Here is an 18,468-nt window from a genome sequence, read left to right as displayed (position 1 = left end):
TCCCTTTAAGTTCATGTCAGGATTAATTAGAAGAATTTGCTCCACAGACCGAGGTGCCGTGCTAAGGATTTTCGCCATCACGGCCCTTGCAGCTTGTTTTTCTTCCCATTTGTTCTTACGCGGCAGGACAAAAGTAAGTCCTGTGAAGAAAGTGATCTACTTCCGCCAAATTGTACTTGGGGGAAATGTGGAAGGAAAAAGACATTTTGAAAGGGCAGGTTCTCACCTGAAACTCGCAGCTCCGGAGGCGTCGTGTGGTCCCTGCACTTTCGGACCATCCGGCGGCACAGGCAGGCTCCCGCAGTGGGCGGCCGAGCACGCCAGGCCCTTCCGTTTTGAAAATGCCAGTTTCCGGCGGTGACTCTGTCGCGCCCCTTCCAGCCGTGGCGTTGTTCGTGACCGTCACATAGATCTCTCTCTAAGGCCAAAGATAAACCGGACTCTTTTTTTTTTTTTTTTTTTTTTTTTAGGATGAGCATTAACAAATCTTTATATATTTTTTCCATTTTATTATTAAAATTTCCAAGCACCACACAAGTCGAGAGGGTAGTGAACTCCCGGGTACTGTCACCCGGCTTCGGCTCCCTCAGCATTTGCCATAGTTTGAAGAAACGAATCTTATTTGGGCTTCTGATGAATCGTGCGAAAGGTCTTATTGTGGGTGACGTTTACAGAAGCACATTTTCTCATTGGAATCTGCTGAGGCGAGGTCCATGTGCTCTGTGCTGTAAAATAGATGGGAGCTCTGAAAATTTTAACAGATTGTGGGAAAGAGAGTCCAAGCCTGAGTGTATTCTTTTGGTCGTTAAAAAAAAAAAAAAAGGGAAGGACCTAGACACAAAATGTTTCAAGAACTTTATTACATATAAGTATATAATATATATAAATATATACAAATTATATATCAAATTATTATATATTGTTTGTTTATAATTCCATTTCTGAATACCTAGCACAGCCTAATTACAAAAGGGATTAGTAAAAACTGAAGATGAAAAAGATAGAACCCCACCAAGAATGAAAATGACTTTGGAAAAGAAGTTAAAAAAAAAAGGCGATAAGGCAACCTTTAAAGAAAAAAGGGCAAGGTGGGAGCCCTAGAGTCTGTCAGAGAGGCTCGAATAGAGAGAACAGAATCACCAGCGTGGAATCCGAAGATCTGGGAGTTATTTTCACAGTGACTCATCAGAAATCTGTTTTTGGCAGCAGACGCTTATGGGAACTCATGTTAGAAATTCTGCAGGTTGTTGTTGTTTTTCAACTTGTCTGGTTTTTCAGTTGGAAGAGGCCGAGAAGTTTGCCAAAACCGTCGTCGATGCGGGAGAGAAAACGTCAGAGTTCAAGGCCAAAGGCTACTTAGCTCTGGGGCTCACGTACAGTCTGCAGGCCACTGACGGTGAGAGAAGTCCCGCCCCAAGGAATGTGGGCGCCGGGCCCCCTATGTCTGCACTGCAGGGTTCCCACAGCCCTCACAGAGGACTGTCTCAGGAATAGGCAGAAGTTGGGTCAGTCGGGTGTGTCCCGTGGGGACCTGCCCCTCTGTCCTTTTTGCTCCCACTGGTCGGGGAATCGGAGAGCGGGGACAGAGGCCCTATGTGCCAGGTGCACTGTTCGGGTGGTGCCCAGCCTGCACCTGGGTCTCCCCAGGCACGTCGCAGGGCTGTCCCCGTGTGAAGTGATGTTGTGTCTTAGGCACAGGACTGTGAAAGAATTTGGGGGCAGCCTCCTCCAGGAAGCTCCCCTTGACTGTTCAGGATGCCCCTTCCCTACTAGCACGTGTTAGTTCACAGATACGTACATGAGCAGTGCAGCGGCTTGCCAGACACCGTGCGGGGACATGCTTGTTGGCTGTACATAGAATTTGGCGATTCTAGTTCCTTTTTAAAAATCTTGATTATGTTTTGGATACCTAATGAGGTTTTCAACGATACATTTGCAGGAAGTATAAACTGATAAATTATGTTCCTGAACTCTTACTGTTTCCTCAATATTTTGTTGTTAAATATAACACAAATACCAAAAAAAAAAAAAATTCGAAAGCAAATGTGTCATTAATCAATAAGGATGCAGCAGATATCCTTGTAATCACCACCCTGCTCAGGAGACAGAACCTTACCAGCCACCCGGGAAATGCCTCCTGTGCCCCCCCCCCCCAATCACAGTCTCCCCCTCAAGAAAAAACACCATCCTGGCTTGTCGAATATTCACTTTCTTTTTCTTTTTTTATAGTTTTGCTATAGTTTTCTTTACAAATTAAACCAAATCCTCTTTTCCTCTGCCCTAAAATACCAAAATCCTTAGAGAAGTTTCACACTGTCAGTTGATTTTTTTTTTTTTAATTTTTTTTTTTCTTTTTTATTTCTAGGAGAGAGAGAGAGAGAGAGAGCGTGAGCAGGGGAGGGTCAGAGAGAGGGGGAGTCACAGACTGAAACAGGCTCCAGGCTCTGAGCTAGCAGTCAGCACAGAGCCCGACGCGGGGCTCGAACCCACGAACCGCGAGATCACGACCCAAGCGAAAGTCGGACGCTTAACCGACTAAGCCACCCAGGCGCCCCTCTGTCAGTTGATTTTTAATAATGAGGCTTTTGTTGGTTGATTGGTTGGTTGGTTGCTAATTTTTATGCACACGTGTATACTGGCAACACCCAGCACATTGCTTTAACTATGGGTGACTTTCAGTGACGTGTAAGTTTAATGCCGTATATTTATCCAGATAGAGTCATAGGTCAGACCCTAGCCCTAATTAGCCCTGTAATTTTGGGAGAGCTGCTTGACCTTGTTGAGCCTCCTCTTACATTCGTGGTTCAGTTGGATCGCCTGAGATCCCCTCTGGCTGAGTACTGTGGTTCTAAGTTAGCCGTGGCCCTCCGGGACAGCTGTCCACCATTCTCAGTGTCGTGACCAGAGGGGATCTGCCATGCTGGATTGTTAGATGGGGCCTCCTCAGTTCCAACCGTAAGCAGGTTCCTCCAGGACTTTTTCTCGTGCCCTAGTAAAGAATACCCTTCTAGTTCCCATGACAGATGCTGAGGAAGCCGTTTCTCATATGCTCTTTACAGGGGAAGTGTGGGCTCACCGCAAGATGGCCCTACACTTTTCAGCTGATTTTCCAATATCGGTTTTGGGTTTGCCTGGTCTATCCCTTATGTTCACATCAAGGGATTAAAGGTCCTGGCCATTGTCCAGCGTGACTTACACCGGCCTTTTATGGCATCCAGCTAGTTCCCCTGGCCCCATACCATAGTTCTCGGTGCCAGAAGGAACTCTGAAGTCCATGTGATCAACACCGTTGGTGCTCGCATCTCTTCTGTACCATCCGGTAGAGGCAGTCTTCCCCCCAGAAGCCACATGCCTGCGCTTGAGAAAGCAGATGTGCTCCTCTGTGGAGTGCCCAGCTGGTCTTTTGACAACAGCCCCCTATGCCTGAGGCATCACGGTGACCAGCCAACTCATACTCTCCCCTCACCATGTCTCCACAGTCGTGCCCACAGAGTGCAAGTGTCTGGGGGGCAGTCTGGGCTTCATTTCCCAGTGCCCGGACAGGACCGGCCCCACCGTCCTGTGTTCCTTTTAATCCAGTTGCATGTACAGTTTTTATGACGAGCTTTGTATTTGTCAAAAACTCCCTGATCTTCCATGCCACTGACTAATGGAACCCTTTTCTTAGCTTCTTTGCGAGGGATGCAGGAGGTCCTACAGAGAAAGGCGCTTCTTGCATTTCAGAGGTGAGTGGGAGTTCATCTTTTCACTCGGCTGTGCATAATGACACCAAAGTATGATAAGTATAAAAAGAAGAGATATTTATAAAGATTATGTAAACAGTGTTTTCCCCCTGGGAGTCTTTCATCTTCAGCACCGAACGCACAGTATCAAAACTTGCTGCCTCACTTGTTGCTGTGTAAGTCTGCGCTCTTCATCTGTTTATCCATTTGGGCATGTTATTCGTTCCTAATAAAATGATTTCAGCTCTAAGAAGATGGATACTTTGAAAGGGAGATGATTCCTTTCATTAAAGACAATTGTCATCATCTAGAAAAGGGATCATTCTTTTCTAGCCTTTTTTTTTTACATGTCATGATGAAGATTTTTTTTTAATGTTTATTTATTTTTGAGAGAGAGAGAGAGGCGGAGCATGAGCAGAGGAGGGGCAGAGACGGAGGGAGACACAGAATCTGGAGCAGGTTCCAGACTCTGAGCTGTCAGCACAGAGCCCGATGTGGGGCTTGAATTCACGAACCATGAGATCATGACCTGAGCCAAAGTCTGACGCTCAACTGACTAAGCCACCCAGGCACCTCTGAAGATTTTTATAAGAAATGAAAGGCCAGACTTTAGGACAGCTTCTGAAATGCTGTTCTTAAGACAGGCCAGCAAGCCAGGACCCTGCACCACCACTGAGCTCCATAAACCTTGTGATGGTTTCCATCATTATGCTTTTCATGAAATGAGGAGGGCACCTTATAATGAGAGAATGCTCAAGTGCTCTCTCCCCATTCCTCCTTGAACTTGATCCTCATGCCAATAAGGCAGACAGAACAAGTGGCGTGCCTACCACAGGAAAGGGACTGAGATGTGCAAGAGGGAACAGAGTTGCCAGAGTCACACAGCTTCTGAAGTCAGAATAAAATCAAGCTCTCCTGACTCCCACTTCACTTTCCTTGTACCCATAATACCACGCCGCCCTCATTTTATTTCTTGCCGCAGGTTTAATGAATCACCCAAACGGATCATTGCCTGCAGCAGTAGCCCGTGATGTCAAATCTTGAATCGATATTCATCCTATCACCTTAAATGTATCTGAGTTACACTCCAGTTTGTATTAGAAACTTCATTACTTACCAGAAAATTTCACGAGGATTTCTCAATACCAAATAGCCCCTGTTCGATTTCTTCGTCAGTAACTGGGGTTGCCTACAGATTTGTCACTGTGCACGCGTCCCTTTTTTTGTGAAGTCATTATCAGCCAGCTTCGGTTACTGGGGGACTCTTTTGTCTCATTTCTTTTCCTTTCCTAGCAGGTTGCTGATAGCTTCTCCCCTTTTGCCAGCCCCAGACAGGTTAATGACACAGAGTACCACTTGACATCTTCAGACAGGCCTCCTGTCTCCGTGCTAAGCTTTTGTTAACGTTCTTCAGCATGGAGCGTGGAAAGCATTTCCATTTCAAATGATCTGGAGTTTCACGTCCTGCAGTCCTAGTTTGTAAAGCCCACACATGGATGCCTACGAAAAGTAGCCATCACATCTGTTTCATTTTTCTTAAATCGGCACATCTTCCCAACTCTCTAAAAACAGCCATGGCGGTGGTCGGCCTTGAGCTGCCAGGATTCGTAACTTCGTGTTATATAACAGCTGTTCCATTGGCCTGAAATCCCTTTTTGTTCCTTTTTTTGCCTAGGTTTTAATTCACAGAGATTTTTTTAAAATATTGGTTCATATGGGAATAAAGAGTACTAAAATCCTGCTAACCTGTGTGGCCATGTTGGCTAACCTAAATTAGTATTTGTGTGAAATAAAGAATATTCTGCAAAGGAATAAAAGTATTTTGTTTCAAGTACATTCATTAACTAGAACTATTCTAGTGCACTGGAGACTTAACAAAAATCTATAAGGGGGGGATGTGAAGTAAATAAGAATGATTTGTATTCTTAAATGTAAATGGGTCTTTAAAAACCACTTGGCTTAGAAGTGCTTATTTACTGTGTATTGTAAATCTTCTGCCCATAATTCTGTTTATACCATTGTTTGACAATTTTTTTTTTGTTTAAAGAGAAAACATTAATTCAGAAAGGATGACGCTGGGGCTCCTGGCCAGCTCAGTCGGTGGAGCGTGTCACTCTTGATCTCGAGGTTGAGAGTTCGAGCTCCACACTGGGTGTGGAGACTACTTTTCAAAAGAAGGGAATAGGGTTATAGTCATAGCATGTGAAAATTAACTCTTAATTATACCTGGTGTCCGAATTCAGAAAGATTTGCTTGCTAGTGGATTTAAGAAGTCAAGTTTTGAAGACATCCCAGTTGGATGACTGCATGTTAACACCGAGCCCCTCAGCTGTTTGCTGACTCACATACACTCAGCCAAGCAGCCGAACCAACTCTTTTGCCTGGTTCGAAAGTATCATGAAGAAAAACAGAGTTGTCTCTAGAAATTTCTGAAGACGCACAAGTGATCACAGAGCTACTTCTGTGCTCTCACATCATTCAGAGAAATGCAAGCCTGAGAAGAGTCAGCAGCCAAACTCTCCCCACTACCACCACGTGCAGCATTCTGGGCTGCCCCACAAGGAAGAGGTGACACGGTGTCATTCACATTTGCCATATAAAGTGTTACAGGGTGTCCAGTCTCGTTCTCTTTTTCTGTCCCCCTCCTAGCTTGAGTTTAAGTTAATGCGGTATGTTTTCAGCATAGTTCATCAGGAACCGGGCAGTTCCCAGAATATGGTACTTTCAGTACTAAAACCAGGAAAATCCTGGGCAAACTGGGACAAGTTGGTCATCCTATGTGTGTAACTAAAGGGAGGTTCCTGAGTAACAGCTTTCATCAGGTTTGTGAATTTTTTTTCCTTAATAACACAGAGATCCCATGTCCACTAGGATCAGGACTAATGGGACCTTAAGAGTTGGCTAAACGAGGCATTGGGGTGATATGGTGGGAAGACAGGGCCTCAGAATTTTGCTTCTGGCTTTACCTCTTCTGCTTGATGCCTTGGACAGGAAACTTAATAGTAGATGCTTCATAAATTATAGGTATTATTGTTACCAGGTATGTGTCTTATGGACCAGGTTCAAATTGGTCAGCCTTCTCTATATTCTTGGTTCAACTCTAGGGGATGCTGAAACTAGAGTCTAGGAAAGCACTGGAGTGACCTTAAGGAATTTTGAGTTTCATCCAGGTGGTCTGGGAAGCCCAGCCATGCTCTCCAGTAATAGCCTGGTATACCTCTCTTAGGGCATGCTCCCACTGCACTGTAGTGATCACTTTGGGTCTCCCTTTCTGTGGGGCTCTGGGGAGCTTCTGAGGGAAAGACGCTTGTATTATTCTTTCATCTCCAGCCTTCCCAAGAGGCTAGAACACGTCCTTGCATTACAATAGGTACTGCATAATATGGATGGATGGATGGATGGATGGATGACTAGGGTGAATGGATGGATGAGTGTTGGATGGATGGTTGGATAGATGGGTAGATGGTTGGATAAATGGATGGATGTTTGGATAGATGGGTGAGTGGATGAATAGGTGGATAAGTGGATAGATGGATGAGTGGATGGAGGGGTGGATGGGTAGATGGTTGGATAAATGGATGGATGCGTGGATTAGTGGATGGATGAATGACTAGGACCAATGGATGGATGAGTGGTCTGGTGAGTAGATAGATGAATAGATGGATGGAAGGGCAGATGGATTGATAGGTGAATGAGTGGATGGGCGGATGACTAGGTTAGATGGATGACGGATAAGTGGACAGATGGATGGATGGGTGGGTGACTTGGGTAGATGGATGATGGATGAGTAGATGGATGGATAGATGCACAGCCTCAGTGAGCCAGTGATCTAATAATTTTTTCTTTCCTTATGGAAGAGAATTTGGATTAATGGATATGGAGGTGCTGTGACAAGGAAAGTGCTCTGTGAGCATCCCTGTGGTGACATTTTTAGGTCTCTGGGTTTCTCTTAGCAGCCTCACCAGATGCTCACTGTGAGAATGGGCTTTCTGAGGCTGCTTTAAATCCATATGCTGAGTCGAGCAGGCTTACAGTTTTCATGATTGCTAATGTCCTTCCTCTCACCTGCATTGCTTGGTGATTTCTGTCAGGCAGGTTTTCTGTTGGTGTGGTTTTGTCGCAGGAAGCCTGGCTGCTGAAACTGTTCTGCATGACTGAAGCAAGTTTTCTAGAGTCTACATGAGCTCAACACTGTACTTTTTCTTGTTTTCTTGAGCGTTCTCCTTATCTCCTTTTTTCTTTCATAGGCTAACATGGTCAGTTTAATTCATTAGCCAAATTATTGAAATAAGAGTTTTCAAATGCGTATGTTTAAGTTGTGTCCTGTTGGAAACTTGGCAGTTGGATAATCAAGTTGGCAGCCGTCAGGTTTTGTCCTCATGCATCCCAGAAATGCCAAGATTTCTGTCGCTTCTGGTTTGTTTCTTTCACAGTGCTGTGGCTAGCAGTGAATTGTTATTTGAGGAGGCCAGAATGGGCCTTTGGTCAGAACTATCCCCATCTACTCCCTGAACTCCCCACGCCACTGCCAGCTTTTCTTGGTTGGTGTTGGGCAGAAACAACCATAACTTGATTTAACTTCATCTGTGACAAGTCTAAACTGGGCTGAGAAAATTGTAGCTCTGAGGAATTTGGGGCAGGGGGGTGGTTTGAGGGTTGTTAAAACCTGGCTTTATCCATTGTGAAAGAAGATAAAATAAATAATGCTAAATAATTCTAAATAAATAATGCTAAATAATAATAATGCTACATAATGCTAATAATTCAAAGAATGCCAACTAATAATTCAAATAGTGTTCTTCATAATTAAGTTTGTATTCGTTTTCCCTGAATAATTGGGAGAGACAAGAAACCATGACATTCCAGTCTCACTTTTTATGGACACCAAAGAAAAAAACCCTCTTTGATGTACAAATTCATGGAAAACCAATACTTGTAAAATCATAAAACCCAGAGCCCACTGAGGAGGCTTCTGGTAGGAATATGACATTTAAAAGAGCAACACGTGCAACTCTTCAGTCTCAGCCTCTTAAACAAGGGCTGTGTCTTAAGGCAAGATGATGAATGAAGATTCGCAGAAATGGGAGTTTGGGTCCTTTGCTATTGAGAGTAACTAAAGGACAGTCACCACCCCAGTTTCCCCAATCCTGCTCTGGAATTACCACATTTGTCTAAACAATGCCCTACTTGTTGGACCTCATAGCATATTTTCTGGATGCCAGATACCTGGAAGACTTTTTTTAGCCTTTTTCTCCACAGCAGATGGATGGTTTCAACAAAAACCTTATTACTGCAAAAAGCCATCCTTGACGGGTCTGCTGCTGTTGAATCCATAATGATTTGGCTTCCTCTTCTACCTCAAATTTGTTTTCTTTTGGTAGAAGATTCTCCTTTAATCACAGAGTGTTGACAGAGGATCGTGAAGGGTTGTGTACTGTCTGCCCCCTCCCCACCCCCAGTTGTAATTAGTCGGCCCCATAGTGCCTTTTAAAGAAAGTGAAAGTTTGTTTTTCTCTGCCTACCAGACTTCTGAACACTTCAGAGCTATGCCTCGTCGAGCCATATTTTGAGTTACTCTTGGTAAAATAGTTGACTTCCACATAAAAGCAAGAATGACTATGTTTGCAATCAAGTAGGAGGCCAGGACAGTCTCTTCCCATCCACTGTCAAAGGCCAGTTAATAAAACCAAGCCTAGTGTCTGGCCACAGAGGCTTACATGTCATAGTTGCACAGACTACACTAGTAAGCTGCCTGGAACTTAGTAGAAGCTTCAAAAGACTGAACGAGAAGCCTCTTCTTCACACGGTTCATCAAAAACCAAAACCTCATTTTACAAGCAAAGCCAGGTCTTTGATTTTCATATGGTTTCTCTGAAATCCAGAAATGTGGATGAAGGAGCATTAAGGCCAAGCCAAAACTTAACCAAAGCAGCGTCACCTTGCCAAGTACACTCATAGTCTCCCCGTGTCCCAGCATGACACGTGGGCTTCTCCTGCTCAGCCCAACAGAGGCGTCTCCCTGGAGGTTGGGGGGGTCAGACCTCAGGGCCTGTGGCTTCTTCACATCCAGGCCCCTCCTCAAAGCCAAGGATCCCCAGCTGCCATTTCAGACAAAACACGGAAGCATGCTCCGTTGCCACACCCCTACACAGCCCTGAGAGGGAAATCGCGTCACACTTGCTAGTGGACAACAGAAGAGAGTTTGAAGGAAATGTTATATGAATTAAAAACGTGGCCTTAGTATAAAACTGCAAATGTGAATATTCATTGGACAAGAAAGGTTAAAATGGCCTCTCCCGTGTACTAATGGCTGTCCATACTTTTCCAGGGCCCACAGTCTGTCGCCTACAGATCACCAGGCAGCTTTCTACCTGGCGCTGCAGCTCGCCATCTCCAGACAGGTCAGTTCCTCTCACGTTCCCGAAACTGTGCGCGCTCCTTCTTAAGGTTCCTTCGGCGCCTCCACCTGAGGCAGTAGCCGGTCTCCTTTCAGTGACCTGAGGCTGACCCAGACCCGGAGCCTCGTCTCACAGGATGCTGACTCCTCACAGCACAGCCACTGTGTGTTGTGGTCAGTTTGGGCATCTGCTGTGAAGACACAGGTGTCGCGGGCTTTGCTTTGGGAGATCACGTCCGCAAACCTGGAGGGTTCAGAGGGCGACATGGGATGCAGCACATGGCAGACTCCCTCAACCCATGAGTCGCCAAAGAGCCTTTGCCCCTTGCTGGCAGACCCAGGGCTGAGCTATGTGGTGGGGATTAGCCACCGGATGTCATAAGGTACTGGTGATTGACAGGAAGGTGCCGGCAGGTGTGGTCAAGAGGTACCAGCTTCTTTTATAACGTGCAAGAGAGGGACAGTCATAGTGGCTCCCTACCCGCCCCCCTCACCCCCACGTACCGGACTCTCAGCATTCTCCTTGCTGTAGAGGCAAGCTTTCGCTGGCCTTCCTCTTCCCAAAGGCAGCTTCCAGAAGCCATCTTGGCCATTCTCATACCCTCCTGTCCCCTCCCAGCTGCTCTGAGATTCCGGCCACATGCCGGCCTGCCCACCACCAGGTGCAAGACACTGGTGGTAACCCCAGCACATTCCTGAGTGCTGACTGGAGGGTGAAGCAAAGGTCAGTTCCCCAGACATGCCATTCCCCGGACAGGCCTGGGCTATAGGCATGCTGCTGACCCCCCACAGGCCTGGGAATGGTGTTGAGGGGTGCCTTCCAGTGGTGACCCGGGGACCGAGGAAACCAAGATGTCTCCTCTGTGCGGGGCCTGTTGTCCGGCATGGTGGGGCTCCCGGCTGGACTGAGGGGGAGCTTGCTGCCACCACAGCTGCGCACTGGGGGTCGAACCCCCGGGCCCTCCTCCGCCAGGGCTTCCCTCACCCTCTCCCTTCTCCCTCCTCCTGCTCAGCTCTCCTGTTCAGGACCTGTCTCCCTCCTTGGACTTCAGCCTCCTGAGGGCAGGAGCCCTTGTCTGTCCCCCCCGCCTCGCCCCCGCCCGGTAACACTCGTTGAGTGAAAGAACCAGCTTTGGATTCCTTCCAACTCTGTTCTCCCTTAAGGATGGCATGTCGAACCTTGTTCTGAGTTTGTCCCTGACTGCTCTGGTCATCCCCGCAGGTCCACACTGGGAGTATACCTGCCTTTCCACCTTCCTACCAGGAAGCTAAGGGCTGTTCCCACAGTGGGTTGTCTCCCTGAGGAGAGGGTACATGGATGGGGCCTTGCGGGTGCAGCGGCTACCTTTGCAGGTGCTTGGTGTCAGGACCCCAGACCTCTGGGGGCATGTGTCACTGCTGGGCAGGGGCTCCAGGGCCATGGCCCTCTGATCTTTGGAGTCAATGCCATTTGTGCAGGAGGAGAGGACAGGAGAGGAATCAGAAGATCTAGAACCACTCTTGACTCAGTCACTCAATAGCTAGATGGCAATGTTCAAGTCTTATCACCTCCCTGGATGCGGCTCCCTCCCTGTAAACAAATGGCTGGGCTGGATGAGTCCCCTCCCAGGCTGTGACAGCCCTGATTCTATGACTCAGTGGCAGAAAGCCTCTGTAGCCAGCATTTATAACTTAAATCCATCCAAAATGGAATTTCAGGGAGGGAAACAAGTAGGTTTGGGAAGTTGTGGCTTCTTGCTACAGAGTAAGGTTACTGAGGGCCAAGAAGAAGCAGACGAACATAGAAGGGTCTGGACTGGAGTTGAGGTGGGGGGACAGGAAGCCGTCCCTGGGCAGTTGTGTAAGAATACTTCAGTCCCGAGCTCTATTTCGAAATCCAGTGTCAGGTTCTAATTCTCCCCGGTTACTGTTAAACCTGCATGGAATCTCGGGTGTTCAAATATCCACTATGTATGCATTTCATCAACCCTGGTGCCTAGACGATTTTGAAGAAAGTCTTGCACAGCTCTTGCATTTTAAAGGTTAAGGTTTTATCTCATCCAATTTGAATTTGGATACATCTGCTTTGTATGTGACATTGCAATTTGTTTCTTGGATGGAGTTATTTTGGGTTGTAGTTTGGAAAGATGTGGGGTTTTTGTTTGTTGGTACGTTTGCATATTTCCTTGATGCCTAGTGGAGATGTCCAGGACAAAGGAACTTGGACAGATTCATGGGTGTCCGATCATTTGGAAAGCCCTGTTTAATGTTTTGTACTTTATTACGTACTTTAGTTCACTAATCCTTCAAAACATGAGAACAGTTCAGCTAAGGCGGTTTAATGACTCTCAAAACCTCTGGCAACTTGTATGTGTCTCCGTTTAGTGTGAAATAACCTTGGGCATAATCAAGAGTAGACCAGTTTTGTGGAAAAGGAGAAATTGTGTTTTAGAGAGAAACAAAATTTTGGTATTGGCAGTTTTACAGGGAAACAGAGCCCCTAGCCTTACTCCGCGGGTCGTACTGTCGCTTGAAGACGACATCTGTTTGCATGCTTGTGGTGAATATCCTGGGGCATCACAAAGATTAAAATCTGAACATGGCACAGGGTGAAACAATTCTTGATGTTTTTAGAGAATCAGATATTGAAATGATAGCTACTTTCTCGTGTGTGCTCACACGCGTGTCTGTGTGTGTTTCGCAGGGTGAAACAATTCTTGATGTTTTTAGAGAATCAGATATTGAAATGATAGCTACTTTCTCATGTGTGCTCACACACGTGTCTGTGTGTGTTTTAAAAATTCTTTTTGATTTTGTTTTAAACCAGATACCAGAGGCTCTGGGGTACGTCCGCCAAGCTCTTCAACTTCAAGGCGACGATGCCAACTCCTTGCACCTTCTCGCCCTCTTACTGTCTGCACAAAAGCATTACCACGACGCTCTGAATATCATTGACATGGCCCTGAGTGAATATCCAGAAAATTTTATGTAAGTGATCCCGGCTTTTGTTTTCCCTTACTCAGAAGTTATTAACTTTACTTCTTTCCCCCTTCCTTCATTCTGTCTAATTTAAGTCCTTCACGGATAGCCTGAGGGCAAATAGTACAAAATTCCCTTATTCTTGGTTTTCCATGATATTTAGAAACAAACCTAGCCTGTTTGTTAGGTCACCTTATTACGTAAATGTACCTTATCCAGTCTTTCCTAGTGTGTACGTAGCTTTGGTGCACACTAGATGATTCCAGATGGATGGTGGATGAACATTTTTATTTTTTTAAATGCACGTTAGAAAAAATATACCTGTGTATCAAAGTGTGATTTCATAGAAATTCTCGCCCAGAGGGAGACTACGGATTTTTCAAATGAGTTGCTTCAAAGTCAGTTTAAAGAAAACTATCAAGTAAATGCTAATACAGATACACACGGATATGGCATCAGTTATATTGAACGGACTCCGGTGCCTAAAGCCTGGGAAACGTGCCCTGCCCTGTGGCTGGTTTGTTCCGGTCACCGGCAATTTCCACTAGTCCCAGGTGGTTATCATCTTTTAGGCGCCTTCCAACAAGGTACCGACCTCTTTGTACCTTGGTTCTGTTCTCTAGGAAATAGAATTCATTAAATAAATCAATTAATACCTGGACCTAACTGAAGAATTGACATTGTAAACTGCTATATGCATGTTGGTCTACTTGAATTCACAACATTCTTCAAATCCCTGAATCTGGGCCTGTCAGTTAGGCTTTGTGGAGAAGGACACTGTTGTGTGGGTGCCTCACTCGGTTCCCATTTTATCCTCAGTGGAGTAGCCTGGTAACCAGTACACAGTGGCCAGAAACAGTAAACACCCCGCACGCTGGCAGGTTCTAATTGTCTAAGTGGCAGGGGTCAGTAATGGGGCGGGGGCGGCCTGGGGCGGGCGGGAGGGAAGGAATGTAGACTGGGGCTCAGGGCCACGCTCTTCACTTTCGGAAGTCAGTGCCGTGGTGAATTTTAAGTGGCTCGGCTTTGACTTTATTTCTGTGCCTCATCACCTCACTGTTTTTAATCAGTGCGTTTCAGCCGCTCTCCTTGGAAAATTGGTTCACGCATTTCCATTACAAACATTTCTTTGTCTTCAAGTGAAAAGGGCACTTCTCTTCTCCCCATCGAGAAAATTCTCATTATAATCCAGGAAACCTCTGACTAGAGATTTCTTTTGTAGATTCAGCTATTTGTGCAGAGTGAATTAAAGAGCTTTGCCGCAGTGTTTTACTTCATGCAGGCCTCACACTTGCTCTTTTGCACACCGAGTGTATTTCTGGATTTTATCCAGAGCTGGTTAGCCCAAGGAATCTTAAATGGTGAAAGCACTTTTAAAAGGACTAGGCCCTTTCCCCATCAGTAAAGTACACCCTGATGCAGTTGAATTCGGTTTCTCTCATCAATATTCATAAAGCGGCATTCCCTGCCTCCCACCCCAACACCTTCGTTAGACGTTAGTCTCCCGCGTGTGTCTCCTGTGTAGACAGCCTCGGGTGTCATCCAAGAGCAGGCTTATTAAACTAATAGCCACACCACACAGCGAGCAGTAAACAGTGGTGGCTAATATGGTAATGTTTCCAAGTGACAGCAGCTGACAGCCTTTTCAAGTAGAATAAGTAAGGAACAGCAGTAGAGATATTTGAAGAATGCAAGCCTGTTATTTTAATGTTAAGCTGTAAGCTCAAAAAAGCAAAGCATATGGCAGCAGGTCTGAGAGCAGCCGATGACTTGTTTGCTTTTTAAATATTTGTATTTCTTCCTATGTGATGGGAAACTTCTTCCCAAGAATACTTTGTGAAAAGTTGGGGCCAGATGTAGTTGGCACATCCCATGGTTCCTTTCCAACCTGGGTAAAACATTTCATCACCAACCTAAACAAGAACTATGTGGGCACCTGTCCCGAGCGCCGTATTATCTTTTTGTGACAAGCTTATCCCCGGCAGAACCGGAGACTCTCGGAAGCTTGGCAATGCCTCGCGTTTCTCCTGTCCCATCGGCCGTACCCAGACGGAGGACATGCTTGAAGTTTCCTCCTCAGTAACCTACCAGATGGAGGCGAATGCCCTTCCCACAGTTGGGCTTAGGCCTGGCTAACTGTTGGGCAGTTAAAGTGTTGAACAGAGCTTTGATTTAGCCAGCCTCTTAGCCTGATGCAGAGAGTAATAGACTTTTTGGTCCCTGTTAAGCTCATTCAAGGTACTTAAGTGCCAACTTTTATCATTCCATGGCCACAGTAAGGAAAAGTAGTAGTTGAGCAACAGCCGCCCCTCCGAGGACGTTCAGCTTCCTTAGCTAGAGCGTTTAAGGCACTTGTACATGGTAATCACTCAGTAATTGCTAGGAATCCATCTTATTAGTATCGCTAGTCCTTCTACAGTGTTCTCAGATATGATATTTGAGAATCCATTAAAATGATTATTAAATATTGAGTAAAGGCAAAACGTTATTTATTAAATACATTTAAAATGGTAATACAGGGGCGCCTGGGTGGCTCAGTCGGTTAAGCGTCCAACTTCGGCTCAGGTCATGATTTCACAGTTTGTGGGTTCGAGCCCCGCGTCGGGCTCAGTACTGACAGCTCAGAGCCTGGAACCTGCTTCAGATTCTGTGTCTCCCTCTCTCTCTGACCCTCCCCTGCTCACGCTGTCTCTCTCTCGCTCTCAGAAATAAATTTTTTTAAAAAATTTAAAAAATTAAAATGATAATACAACTAACATGTGTGCCCACTTCTTAGTTTAAGAAAAAGAAGATTAATTTGCCTGTGAATTTCCTGTGTGTCCCTGTCTGCCCTATTCCCTTGCCTCTCTAGCATCGCCAGACCTTAACTGCATCCTGAATCCTATGCTGAGCGTTCCCTTGTGTTTCTATACCATATATGTGTGCACTCCCAAAGAATGAAAATCTCTGGTTTTGCATATCTAAATAATTTTAATGGAATTGCACTGAGTATATCCCTATACTACTTGCTTTCATTGCGCAGCATCACGTCCCTGAGGTTCTTCCTTACTGCTGGCAGTGGCAATTTATTCCTTTACAACCATAAGTAGTATTTTATTATATAAATATACCAAGATGTATTTTTCCAGTCAATTACAAATGGATATACAGGTTGTTTTCCGTTTTCAGCTATTATAACCAAAGCTACTGTAGATATTCTTTCTTTTTTTTTTTAATGTTTATTTATTTTTGAGAGCGAGAGACAGTGCACAAGTTGGGGCAGAGAGAGAGAGGGAGACAGAGGATCTGAAGCAGGCTCCGAGTTGTCGCGGGGCTCGAACTCACAAACTGCAAGATCATGAAGTGAGCTGAAGTCAGACGCCTAACCTACTGAGCCACCCAGGTGCCCCTAGATATCCTTGTACGGGTCTCCCGGTGCACATGTGCAAGCATTGCTCTAGGCATTATGTAACAGTGAATTTGTTGGGTCATAGGGTATCTGCATCTTCCATTTTACCAAATAATTCCAAACTGTTTTCCAAAGGGGTTATGCCAGTTTACACCCCCACCAGCAGTGCCTGAGAGCCCATGTGGCAGCATACACCAATACCCAGTGTTTCAGACTTATTTTTGGCAGCGTCATTGCTGGTTAATGGTGTCACATCATGAATTTAAGTCACATGAGGTTGAACACCTTTGTATGCGTTTATTGGCCATTTAGCTTTTCTGTTTTGTGAAGTACAGGGAGAAATCTTTCTTCTTTCCTAATTGGGTTGACTTTTCATGCCAATTGGTGACATTTCTTTATAGATTATGCTTATAAGTCCTTTCCTTGCTTACATGTGTTGCAAAAAATCTTCCACCAGTCTGTGACTTGTCTTCTAATGAACAGAAGTTCTTATTTTTAAAGTGATTGAATTTATCTATCATTTCCTTTATGGATTGTACTTTCTGCATCTTGTTTAGAAAACCTTACTTTCCCTTCTCCAGGGTCACGAAGATAAGTCTCCTAAGTTATATTCTAAGAGCTCTCCTGTGTTACCTTTCACACTTAAATCTAAGGGTCCATCTGGAAATTCTTGTGTTATGTACGTATGGTGTGAAGGATCTAGTGTAATTTTTCCCTCTATGGACCCCCACCTATCTTGGCATCATGTATTGAAAAGATTCCTTTCCCTGTTGCTACACAGGTCCATTTTTGCCTTACATAAAAAGCCCATATTGGGGGAAGGGGGTCCTATTTCTGAGCTTTCTATTTGGTTCTTTCAGTCAATATGCCCATCTATGTGTGATTCCCAATCTCTGCACTCTTACAACTTTATTATATGTGGGATAAGTTTGTCCCTATATCTTCCTCTTCAGGAGTGTTGTGGCTATTCTCAGGGCTTTGAGCTTGCATATACATTTTTTTCCTTAGAGAGAGAGCACGTGCAAGCAGGTAAGAAGGGCAGAGGGAGAGAGAGAGACTCTTAAGCAGGCTCCACGCCCAACATGCAGACTGACACAGGGGTCAATACCATAGCTCTGGGATTATGACCTAAGCTAAAATCAAGAGTCTGACACTCAACTGAGTGAGCCACTCAGGTGCCCCTTGCATATAAATTTTTGAATCAAGTTTGTCAAGTTCCAAAAACAAAAACAAATCTATTGAAATTGCACTTAACCTAATAGCTCAGTTTCAGGAGAATTATATATTTATGACAGTTGGTTTTCTAATCCATGGCCATTATATCTAATTATTTACGTCTTTAAAAATACTTTTTAATGAACTTTTATGATTTTTCTTATAAATATTTTCCCCATTTTTTACTAGATTTATTCCTAATTACTTGAAAAAATTTCCATTTGTATACACTATGTATGTAGCATTTTTTCTTTATCACTTTGCTGTCTATTTGTTGCTAGTGTGTAGAAAGGCAGCTAATTGGGGCACCTGAGTGGCTTAGTCGGTTAAGCGTCCGACTTTCGCTTAGGTCATGATCTCGCGGTTCGTGGGTTCCAGCCCCGCGTCGGGCTCTGTGCTGACTGCCAGCTCAGAGCCTGGAGCCTGCTTCAGTCTGTGACTCCCTCTCTCTCTGACCCTCCCCTGCTCACGCTGTGTCTCTCTCTCTTTCTCCTAGAAATAAATAAAACATTAAAAATTTAAAAAAAAAAAAAAAGAAGGGCAGCTAATTTTTGTACATTCTTCTTGACCCAACAACTCAGCTAAACTCTTGTTACTTCTTTTTTTTTTTTTTTTAATATTTTTATTTATTTCTAGGAGAGAGAGAGAAAGACAGCGTGAGCAGGGGAGGGTCAGAGAGAGAGGGAGACACAGGCTCTGAGCTGGCAGTCAGCACAGAGCCCGACGCGGGGCTCGAACCCACGAACCGCGAGATCATGACCTAAGCGAAAGTCGGACGCTTAACCGAC

At 45.1% G+C, this 18,468-nt stretch overlaps 1 protein-coding gene across 4 annotated transcripts in view; it reads left to right on the top strand.

Annotated features, from left to right (window-relative positions):
- TTC7B (tetratricopeptide repeat domain 7B) overlaps positions 1-18,468 on the top strand; it is a 257,345-nt gene that overhangs the window by 148,571 nt on the left and 90,306 nt on the right. For all 4 annotated transcript variants that reach the window (XM_039232491.1, XM_039232489.1, XM_039232493.1 and 1 more), the window contains 4 exons: positions 1,279-1,396; positions 3,668-3,725; positions 10,051-10,123; positions 12,926-13,086. In XM_039232491.1, the coding sequence (XP_039088422.1) occupies positions 1,279-1,396; positions 3,668-3,725; positions 10,051-10,123; positions 12,926-13,086 (410 nt within the window). The remainder of the gene's footprint in view (positions 1-1,278; positions 1,397-3,667; positions 3,726-10,050; positions 10,124-12,925; positions 13,087-18,468) is intronic.

This window comes from Hyaena hyaena, unplaced genomic scaffold (genome assembly GCF_003009895.1).
Source record: "Hyaena hyaena isolate Hyena2069 unplaced genomic scaffold, ASM300989v1 scaffold_67, whole genome shotgun sequence".
NCBI classification, from domain to species: Eukaryota; Metazoa; Chordata; class Mammalia; order Carnivora; family Hyaenidae; genus Hyaena; species Hyaena hyaena.
Note: the sequence above shows the minus strand (reverse complement) of the source record. Positions and strands in the feature narration are given on the sequence as shown.